The sequence below is a fragment of the Miscanthus floridulus genome, chromosome 18 (assembly GCF_019320115.1).
Source record: "Miscanthus floridulus cultivar M001 chromosome 18, ASM1932011v1, whole genome shotgun sequence".
Classification (NCBI taxonomy): domain Eukaryota; kingdom Viridiplantae; phylum Streptophyta; class Magnoliopsida; order Poales; family Poaceae; genus Miscanthus; species Miscanthus floridulus.
Window position 1 is genome coordinate 42,060,435 of NC_089597.1, and position 11,722 is coordinate 42,072,156.

Below are 11,722 nucleotides of genomic sequence, written 5' to 3' on the forward strand. Positions count from 1 at the left end.
AAGAATACTTGTAGTAGTAGATCAGTTCATGGCCCAGGTGCAGATCAATGATGAGGAGTAGGGTGGCACGCCTGGTGCATGCCGCCGTGCCCGACCACGTTGCTCAGACGACGAGTCGCCGTGATCAGCTGAGTCGCCACGGATGACGTTGATGAACAAAAGCGCCATCTGATTCACCGGAAGATCAGCACGCACAACCCCTAAAGGGGACCCCCTACCTGGCGCGCCACTGTCGATGAAATATGGTCGGCAGTCCACCGAGGGGGGTGCCCGTGGTGGTAGATTATCGGTAGACGGTGCGTGTAATCAGGAACCAGATGGCGACACAAGGCGCAGAGACAGCGATTTAGACAGGTTCGGGTCGTTTGATCGACGTAATACCCTACGTCCTGTGTCTTTGGTGTATTGTATTGAGGTGTATATGGATTAACCTGTCCTCTAGGGGACCCTTGTCTCTCCTTATATACTCCGAAGAGACAAGGTTACAAGTAAAGTATCCAATTTGGTACTATTACAATATCTAGTACAACTTGTAATCTTGATGTGCACGCCTTGATCTTACGGGCCGGGCCGCCTCGGATGGTGCGGCCCATGTACCATCTTGTGGTACCCGGGGGTATATCCCCCACAGTCGTGCCCTCATCCAAGCCGTTGTCCCCGTCCCTGTTGGACCCCGTCACCATGCCTTCACTCATATCATTGGTTGTGCTCCCGTTGGGTCCTGCTCCTGGATTCAAAGGGATGGAGCCCACATGTCATCGTAACCTTGATAGGCCCTTTGCCGTTGGATTCAACAGAAGCGGGGCCCTCCACCATCTGATCCAATAGAAGGGGTGGAGCCCTTGGCTGTCATGTCCTTCTCCAGTCTCCACCAACGAATTTTGTAGAAGGGGTGCCCATGGCCACCGCATCCTTGGTCGGCTCTTACCCGGGCCTGTACTGACAGGCCAAGACGTCACCACGCCCTTCGCCATTCGCCAAAGAGAAGAGATAGGGTGAGGGAAAGGGGACTGGGGAATAGAAAAAAAGTTTGAACAGTGAAACCCTAAGCGCTCGTGTGTGTGTACACGCCTATAGCGTTGGACCACCTGGGCTTCGACCCTATTTCTTAAGACAGGCCTTCTAACAACCCCCTCTAAAAGTGGCCTCTATTTTTAGAGTCAAGACGTCTTAAGAGATTCGTGTATGTTATTTTTAAAAAAATAAAAATAAAAAGCATAAGTGTCTCCATAAATAGACCGATCATCTCTGAAAATAGCAAAGTATTTTTGAAAACAATGATTAATAAAATAAGATGTCCCCTAAAATCATTTCTACTAGTGGCAACAACAATTACAAGTAAAGAAAATATACTAAGGCTTTGTTTGAATACCAATACATAGTAGTTATCTACTAATAATTATCTCTTTTGAATCCAAATAGATATAGATAATAGAATAGCTAATTGTTATCTAGACTTTTAGGTAACAACTATCCCGTTAGCTAGATCAAATCAGATAATTAATGAGGTATTAGTCAGCTAACTATTATCAGTGAATCCAAACAGGAACTGAAGTATTTGCAAAAATATTTTTTAAGTATAAACACTCAAATGTTGCGGTGAAAAATCTAACTACCCGCACGTCCTATTTGGGTGAGCCACCTTGGTAGCTGCTAGTAGAAAGATTGTGTGATCCGCAAATCGTAGAATTTTTCCGAAAGTGGCTGAAGCTACTCTGCTTTTCTTGACATCAAGAGGGCTAAGTGTGTGCCTACTAATTCCCCTCCGGCCTTATCCTCATCAGTCCTCAACTCCTCACTCCTCTATCTCTTAGCGCACCTTTAATGCGTCGTGATCTCTCTCCTCCAATCCCGACAAAGTACACCATCGTCTCCTGTCTTGCTGTTCTCTATCTCTCGCTCCCTCTCTCACCCCCACCCTCGCCCCTATCATATGCTCCTCTCTTCTTCCTCCGGCCATCGTCCTCGCTGCAACGCACTAGATTTGTCGACAAACCCAACCAGAACTCCATAAAATAGTGTCCATCACCACGAGCACACACCTCCGTCCCTCCCTCTTTCTCTCTCTCTGTCTGAAAAAAATTTGCCTCCAACGCAAGCACCACAAGCACCACAAGCACAAGCCCTCGCTTCCTTGATCTCCCTCTTTTGCTCTCGCTAGCTCTAACGCCGCCGCCGACGCGCTGCCGAGCCTCCATCGCCCCACGTCATCACACCAAATCAGGTCAGCAGCCCCACAAGAACAGTTCGTAGGTCAGCAAATCCATTACTAGTACCGATATTCCTCCAGCTCCCTGAAGAGAAAACACAATCTTTGGTATTTATACCATGGTCTAATCGGCTATGGACGTCACCGGAGATGCCGGCAGAGGTCTCCGCCCCAACTTCCCTTTGCAGCTTCTGGAGAAGAAGGAAGAACAGCCTTGCTCCACGTCCCCAGCAGCTGCTGTGGGTGCTGGGGCTAATGGGTCGGCGGGGTCGGGAGAGATGCACATGAAGAAGGTGGCGCCGCCGAAGCGCACATCGACCAAGGACCGGCACACGAAGGTGGACGGGCGCGGGCGGCGCATCCGGATGCCGGCAATTTGCGCGGCTCGGGTGTTCCAGCTGACGAGGGAGCTGGGGCACAAGACGGACGGCGAGACAATCGAGTGGCTGCTGCAGCAGGCGGAGCCCGCGGTGATCGCGGCCACGGGCACCGGCACCATCCCCGCCAACTTCACCTCGCTCAACATCTCTCTCCGCTCCTCGGGCTCTTCCTTCTCCATCCCAGCGCACCTCCGTGCGGCCGGCTTGCCCGGCCCACGCTTCGGCGGCGCGCGGGGAGACCCGTGGGAGCGCGTCGTAGGCCTCGGGTTCGGCGGCGCCGAGGGTCCTCCATCCGTTACGTCCTCGGCGTCGTCTCCACTGCTGCTGAGCTTCCACTCCGGCGGCGTCGGTCTTGACGTGTCACCGTCGTCGTCATCTGCTGCCGCCAGCTCCGACCTGTCCAAGAAACGACGGTGGGAGCAAGAAATGCAGCAGCAGCAGCAGCAATACCAGCAGCAGATGGCCGGGTACACGCAGAGCCAAATGCCAGGCACCGTGTGGATGGTGCCGAGCAGCAACGCCCAGGCCGCAGCAGCTGCTGGCGGAGGCGGCAGCAACGAGTCGATCTGGACGTTCCCACAACCAGGAAGCAGCGGAGGCGGCGGTGGCGCGGCGACCGTGTACCGCGGCGTGCCGAGTGGGCTACATTTCATGAACTTCCCCGCGCCGATGGCGCTGCTCCCCGGCGGGCAGCAGCTCGGGCTCGGCGGCCCCGTGGGCGGCAACGAAAATGGCAGCGCCAGCGCCAGCGGAGGCGAAGGCCACATGGGGATCCTCGCCGCGCTCAACGCGTACCGGGCACATGCCGTCTCGGACGCTGCGCCGGCGGCGCAGAACGGAGCGGGAGGCGGCTCTGGTCAGCACCATCAGCAGCATGGCGGCGGCGGCGAGCGACAGGAGAGCATGAGCCCCAGCGACGACTCGTAGGTCTTCGGAGGCGTGTGCATGCACTGGTCTGCTAGCTAAGGCGTCCCTCCTGTCGTTAATCTGTGCTTCTTGACTTATCCTTTGCGGTTTTTTTGGTTTGCATTGTTATGGTCTTCTCTGGCTCCTTCACATTCTTGCAAGGATCATACAGAGTTTAACTCACTTCATGGCATCTGGGATAAAATCACTCTCCGCATTCGTTTTGCAATTAGTGTCAACAATCACATCAAGAGAGAAGACGATGATAGCGGAGAATCCATGGAGGAGAGGATTTGAATTGTTAGGGTTTGGACGGGCATGGCGAAGATCGAAGAGAGACATGGACAGCCATGTATATATGACACACTCCATTGCCTAATGTCCAACCATGCATGATGATCCTTCTTCTGGGATTTACTCCAGGTGATTACTGATGCCTAAGCTAAATTACCCTTGTGTGTCTCCCTCTCAGCTCTCCATTTTCTTTCCCTCTCAGCTCTCCATTTTCTTGGAGCACTTAGAAACGTAGTAGCAGTGTACCGCCTTCTATCCTAAATCATATATTGTTTTGGCTTTTCTAAATACATAGTTTTTGCTATGCATCTAAATATATGATGTGTCTAAATACCTAATAAAAAATATATATCTAGACAAGCCAAAACGATCTATAAATTGCCACGGTGGGAGTACTAGGCTACTGAAGTAGTAGCTAACTTAGGGCAAATCGAGCTCATCCCCAAAAGTTTTAATCCAAATTGTGCATTTATATATACCCGCAGGGGTATCTTATAGACGCCAGTTTCTCCTTTCGTTTGAATCGCGTTGGCACCAAAATTATGCTGCCCACACCAGACAGCAGCCATGTTGGCACATTCTATATTTCTATATATTAGCCCAGCTACCAGCAGAGAGGTGATCAGTGATCACGAGTAGTTCACCACCGTACCGGCAGCCCCGGACCCGGCCCCGGCTAGAGATCGCAATCACATTAGTATTACACATCACGACCATGACCCGTTCCAAAGCAGTAGGTTTCCAACCCGGCGACGCGCGATCGCGGGCGTGGATCGGACTGGCAGGAGCGGGCACGGCAGCTGCGTCTCTGCACCAACCAACCATGGCCCCCGGCCCCGCCTCCGTCCCAAGCTCTTGTTGGACTGATAATCGTGCGACGAGTAGGACGAACGGACAAGAGCGGGAGAGGCAAGAAGTGCGGGAGCTGCCGGGGAGGGAGGGAGAGGCCCACATGACCAATAAAACCGGCCCACGCGCGGGCGCTGGTGGCTGTAGCTGTACCTGGCTACACCTGCGGCGGCGGCAGCCGCAGGACGCAGCAGGAGCGCGCGGAGTGGCCCTGCGATCCAGCTGGGTTGCATGCCCTTATTGCCTCCCGCGGCTGGGGCCCCGTGGCCCTGCAGATCCGTCTTGGCACGCAGCTCTGTGTCCTCGCTCTTCGCACGTACGCACGGTGTAACAACGCCGAAGCACAACTTCAGACTACCAATTCACTGCTGGTTCAAAATATTCCATCACTGCTGAATTTTGAACCGGCATAACCATACCAGCAGTGATGAGGATACGTTATCATTGTCGATACCTATAAATCAATAGTGTTCTTCAACTTCACTGCTGGTTCTTTACACAACCTACAGAGTTTAGTTCCACCAATACTATCGGTTCATAAGACCACCCGGTAGAGTTCATTTCCACCAACACTGTCGGTTTATATTTGAATCGGCAGTGTTGTCGTACGAATCACTGTCGGTTTGTGACAAGAACCGGCAGTGATAGCTAAGCCAACACTGCCGGTTTGTGGCTCCAGCCGGCAGTGCCATCACTACCGGTTTGTTGCTAACCGACAGTGATGTTTACGACAACACTGTCAGTTTTCTGTTAACCGGTAGTGATGTCACGTTCATATTTTATTTTTTTATAATTTATTTTAATTTATATTTTTTTTGTGGAATCGGGTTTCACTTTATATACGCTACTTAGACGATATGTCCATCAATATTAAATATTACAAATGTTATGGTTACAGTTCAAATGTTCTTATCAAGATCTCGATCCCTCAAAATAAAAAAAATGTTCTCGGACTTCATAGATTGTGCAATGCTTCTCGGGCTTCTTACAATAATCTGGTGAGTCGCTCTGGGCCATATTGGTCCTTGAACTTCATGGATTGTGCCTTGTAAAATACTCCATCTTTTTTCAATACCTCGGCTAAGATAAATTCTGCCAGCTCCGATTGCAGCGCGACGATCTCCATGTCTAATAGCCTTTCGTGGTTATATTTCTTCCGCTGTTGTTTAAAAAAGATGATATCCAAAGAGAAATCAGTAAATCATTTTGTTGAATGATTAACAGACATAAATGAAATGGGGATTATACACACCAACTTATTGGCTTCTTCTGATTTTCCACCGATGTAGCGACGCATTGCCCACATTACATAAAACCCGCATTCATTGTTTCTCGCCGGTTGTTTTAGGTACTTCCCCTCCATTTCGACAACCTTGAATGAGATCTGCGTCCCACTGATATATTTTCATCGGACACTGAGCAACATTAAAAGGAGAAACGTTAGAAAGCGGTATGCATGATTAGAAAATAATATGTTATTAGGATCGCTTACTAATTCAACACCGCCACCAGTGCATCCAGATGATGAAATGGTTTTTTCTTCGAGTCCCACACATCGATCAAATTTTTAGCAAGATTAACACAAATAAAGACGAAATGGTGGCTGCAATCACAGAATCCTAATTATCGAATAATCTTAACGAAAAAAGAAGCATAAAATTAAAAGCCGAGAACACATACTCGCAGTTGTAGGCTATAAGTATGTGGGTTTTATTCTTCATCTTGAATTCATCAAAAACAGCAATCAATCTTTGTTTCAGGTCTTCCACGTCACATCTATGGAGGCCTAGACATGTCTTCTCATTAACTCGCAAGGGGTTCAAGAAGCCTATGTTATCTCATTTGCTTTTTAGAATGCAAAATTTTGCTAAACACCTACATAAAATCATGGAAAATGCTTAAAAGTTAACAATTTGTGTCCCGAGAGAGTAGTTAATTGTAATATCGTGCGTGTAGGGTACTTACATAGTCCACTGCGTCAACATTTGTGTATCGAGAGAGGGTTTCTGGTATAGCTGGAACAAGCACTCCCACTCGACATTGAACTTCTCGTCTTCAGGATAATTAAAAACAAGTGGCGAACGGATAATAACCTCAAAACCAAAGTCCTCCGTCTCTGTTGTTTGAGCCATGTAATATTCATGTAACTGACGTATATATGTTGTCAAATTTTTATACTCATGATCGGAAACTAAAAGATTGCCCCTTTCATACTTCATTATCGATGTTCCCGTCCCTTGTACATCATAATAGATGTTCGCGGCCTCTTTCATGGTTAATTCAGGGTTGTCTTCGACGAACTTCTGTATCTTCCTTAAATCTTCATTGTGTATTTCATCGGCTCTTATTGTAGCGTACTGATTCTGTGTTTGCCTTTCGAATTCGGACTTCAACAAAAACAGAGGCAGTGAGGCACAAAGATTGAAGAAATTAATACAATCTTCCTTCGAGATGTGTGCTGTAAATTTTCCTTCCATCAAGTTTGTAACGCTGCCACTGAACGTCCTTTTTCTTTTTTGTTGGTCCACTTTGGGAGCATTAGCGACTGAATCCAAGGACCTTTTCTGTGACTACAAGGATGCCTTTGATATTGTTTTGGGCTGAGGTGGAGGAGGAGGAGGATGACGACGAGAATTATGTTTTCCCAGGGTTGATGAAGATGGAGGAGGAGGAGGAGTCTTCTCTTTTCTCGGGGCTGATGAAGATGGAGTCGGACGAGGAGGAAAAGAAGAAGACCTCTGTCTTCTTGGGGGTGATAGCAAGGGATGAGGAGGGGAGTGATCTCTGTTGGGCACTACTACAGAATGGACTTGTTGTCCCGGGTGGTAACAGCCTTTAGTCCCGGTTACCGCGCCGGAACAACGATCCCGGGACTAAAGGTGGAACCTTTAGTCCCGGGTCATTGAGCTGGGACTAAAGAGGGACCTTTAGTCCCGGTTGGTAACACCAACCGGGACTAAAGGCCCTCCAGCCGAGCGAACCTGGCGCATCCTTTAGTCCCGGTTGGTAACACCAACCGGGACTAACGGTTCACCCTTTAGTCCCGGTTGGTAACCTCAACCGGGACTAAAGGTTCCTTTTCTTTTTCTTTTTTTTGTTTAACTTGTTTTCAGTTCAGTTACACGTATTTGTTTAATATATAATATGTTTTTATGTACGTATTCTACGCTGCTAATATAAATACACGCATGCATATAATTACATCTAATTCTCATCTTGAGCATTATTATATTCGAATAAAGTATGAAACTATATATATTATAGATATATATATATGTATATATACAACACTTTCATAATCTTGTTCTCGAAAATAACGATATCAATAAACATTTAATTTACATCATTTATTCCTTAAGATCAAAGTAGAACTCGCCATTGGGATTTAGCACTTTTTCTAGAAGATATCATGCTATTGACTCTTGAACTGCTTTCAGATGGTCTTTTTGCATGACCCTTCGTTTCAACCATTCAGTCTTGCATTTGAAATAAAAGGAAAAGTATTAATACACATATATGTATATATATTCATTTAAAAATAAATAAAAATTGATATATACGTACTCTGAGGACATCTTTAGGAGTTCTTCTTATGTACGCAGTGATAAATTCACAAACGTAGTATCCACACAAGTTATTACCTGGTTCCTGCCGCAAACACCACTGTACGAGAAGAAGATTATTCTCATCATCTCACACGTAAATTGAAGTACGATATAGTAATTAAACACGTGGGGAAGTGTATATAGTACAACTTACTGGTATTTCAACTACATTAAGTGGTGCCTTGCAATCCTTACGATGTTGCCGAATAAACTCTTTCCAAACCCTGTGCGACCAATAATGTACGATCATTAATAAATTATGGCAAAGTCTATTCAATAATAGTTGTGCGCGAGAGATCGAAATTACCCCTGGATAATGTCTATCATATCTTGGTATAGTGCCCGTTCTTTTCTCAACGAGTCAAAGATTAGTAACCGACTTGAGTTTAACTCAATGACAATGAGTATCCAGTGAAAACTGCATTGGTTTATACACACACGTACATGCATATAAGTTGTATTGATATTACATAAAATGTGTAGACTACATTATTATTAATACTTACTCAAAGTTGTACGGGAAAAGTATTGTTGTCTTGTCGTGCTGCTTCACGAAGAACATCATGATATTCTCCTGTGCTTCAGATACCCATCGCTCCTTGACAATAATACCAGTTTTGAATACGATATAAGGATCAATGAAGCCAACACTGGTGTCTTGTATTCTTTGGAGCTCTGACATCTGGAATCTGTATATAAATATAAGTTACATGTGAGGATAATTATATACACGTACGCATGGAAGTGAGTTTATTAAATAAAAGTAAGAATCACTTACAAACAAAAGGAGCTAATAATTGATTTGTCCAGAGCGTCCATGTGGTATAGTTGATGCAATTCTTCGAAACTAATATGTAAGATGTCATCGCCATGGAAGTAATGATGGTCTCTAAATCTGACAAAGATCCACTGCTCACCCCTGCCACACGCCTGCATGTACCACTTGTTGAGCAAGTACATTTGCGTACCCAATTCATTCAGAGCCGCAGGGTTGTACAGACTTTTGCCATATTTATAAGTCTTCCAGGTATCAACTTCCAGGTTCTAGATTGGAGCTTTGCCCGTCAATTGATCCAAGGTTAAACTAGTATCTTGAAAAAAAGTATTAAGGGCTTGAACCGACACTTCTCCAGAGTTGTCTAGTCGATAGACTTCTATGTTGGAACCATATTGATTAGCAACAACAAGATTTTGCATTGGTTGCTTCTGTTGTCCGAGCTGTGGGACATCCTTCCCTGATGCTCTTTTCCTTTTCTTATTTGCATCATGTGACTTCACGAGGGAGCGGTCATAGTCTGATACTGGCGAAGGCTTACGAAGTTCAATCATCTTTTTCTTGTGAGCATCGACCTTCTGCCTCAGCACCTCTCGTGGTAGGTAAAAGTACAGCTTCTCCTTAAGCTTCGCTTGACTCTTCTTTTTGGTATCTATAAAAAAATCTTTCACTTTTTTGTCTTCTTCAGCTGCTATTTGCTCATTAGTTTTTTTTAGAAAGTATTTCTTGAGAAATAACTCTTTTTCTCGGGGTCTTCTTTGCCACCGGGACCTTAGACGTCTTTGTAGTGCGTCGCTGTGGAGGGGGTGGGGGCGGTGTTGGAGACCGGCGTGGAGGCGATGTGGCCGGTGTTGGTGGAGACCGGCGTGGAGGCGTTGGAGATCATTGTGGAGGCGGTGGGGCCGGTGTAGGAGTTGGAGATCGTCGTGGAGGCGATGGGGCCGGTGTAGGAGTTGGCGATCGCCGTGGGGATGAAGTCGTCTCGCCCCCCGTGACGCTGTGATGAGATGGGGAATGAATGATTAGGCTAGGCTGGGGGAAGACCCTGCTACAAAAACAAGTTATGTGTCAATTATTTTTTAAGCCAATAGAAAATTAATGGAAAATAATATTTCATTCACTTTCATTCGTACCTAGGGTGAGGTAGGGGAAGCAGTGGCGCCCCAGGAATGATGATGAAGCGTTTGCGCCATTGAATAAATGTCTTTTCTGCTTCTCCTAGTGTCTTCTCCCCATCACCGCCTTCAATGTCAAGAGGAACATTGCTGTAACCTTTGAGCACTCTATCGACCGAGACGCTAGCATATCCAGGTTGAATAACTGACCCATGGATTCTTGGTGTCTTCGTTCGGTCTATTGGAGATACAACCCCGACAGCCACCATGATTGATGCATTATTACCATCTGGAATGTGCAGCTCACATGTTGTTAGAGGCTCGGTAATGTCATCAACAGGGAAGCGCAACCCAGCGTCGTCTTGAATAACTGGCAGCTCCGTAGAAGCACAACTACTTTTCATCTGACTAACGGGGCTAATGGTGACTCCCGGCGTTGATTGCAATTGTATTTGACTCATTGCTAGCTGCACTTGCCTCTTGATCTCCTCCTGCATTCTTGCCTCAAGAGATTTTTCTCGTTCACGTGATTCAAGCAATGCTTGTCGTGACTCGTCAACAAATTGCTCCAATGCATGGATTCGTTCTGCCTCCTCATCCTTCTTTCTTTGGCGGCTTCTGTAGGTATCCTTGTCTGCTGGGAATGCGTGTAGCCACGGAACCGCCCCATAGCCTCTTGTTCGACCACCGTGTTCGGGATTCTCTAGTGCATATGTCAATTTATCCTTCTCTCTGTTGGGCTTGAAAACACCACTATCAGCTTCTTCCCTAGCACGAGCTAGTCTCTGTGTTGCTCTCTCAATTTTTTGGCTGAAAATTAGCTTGCCAGTGTCTAGGTCTAGGCTTCCCCCATGAGCGTAGAACCAATTCTTCGCGCGTTGAGGCCAGTTCTTCTCTATTGTTTCAGGTATGATTCTCTTGGTAGTAATCTCTGCTTCTAGGTTCTGCCACTTGGGAATAGCACTCTTATAACCACCTGATCCCATGCGATGATGGTATTGCTTCTGTCGGGCATTCTGCCGATTTCTCATCACACATTCCTCACTGTCTTGGGATATCTTGTATTCTATGAAGGCATCCCAATGGGACTCCAACTTGACAAACGCCTTAGCATTGAAATTCGGCGTAGCATTCTTCAAGATAAACTTTTTATACAATGTCTTCTTCCAACTCTGGAACAATGTTGCCATCTTCTTCATTGTCCAATCCCTCACTAGCTCCTTCAAAGCATCATCTGCTTGTAATGTGAAATGTTAAGTGATATCACTCCAAGCTAGGTTCTTGTCACGATCAGATACAAAACTAACATTAGGAGCGGATATCTTCTGCTTCCATTCACGAGCACTAACTGGGATCCTATCCCTTACAATGAACCCACATTGATTGACATATGTCTGAGCATGTGGTCCCAATGGTTTGCCGGTGTCGGTGTCGAATTCTGATATTATGAAACGGCCCTCTAATGGCTTTTTTGGCCCTCGGACTTTCCTACTTTTGTTGGTGGTTGATGTAGATCCAGAGACCGGCTACATGAGTACAAACACAACGATTAACAACAAATATACATACGCATGCATCTATAAGAGATG

General features: G+C 46.5%; 1 protein-coding gene across 1 annotated transcript; it reads left to right on the top strand.

The window, feature by feature from the left end:
- Positions 1 to 1,899: 1,899 nt before the first annotated feature.
- Positions 1,900 to 4,077, top strand: LOC136521207 (transcription factor TCP15-like). The gene has a single exon (XM_066514916.1). It carries the CDS (start codon positions 2,344 to 2,346, stop codon positions 3,514 to 3,516), a length of 1,173 nt encoding a protein of 390 aa, XP_066371013.1. The 5' UTR covers positions 1,900 to 2,343; the 3' UTR covers positions 3,517 to 4,077.
- Positions 4,078 to 11,722: the final 7,645 nt, after the last annotated feature.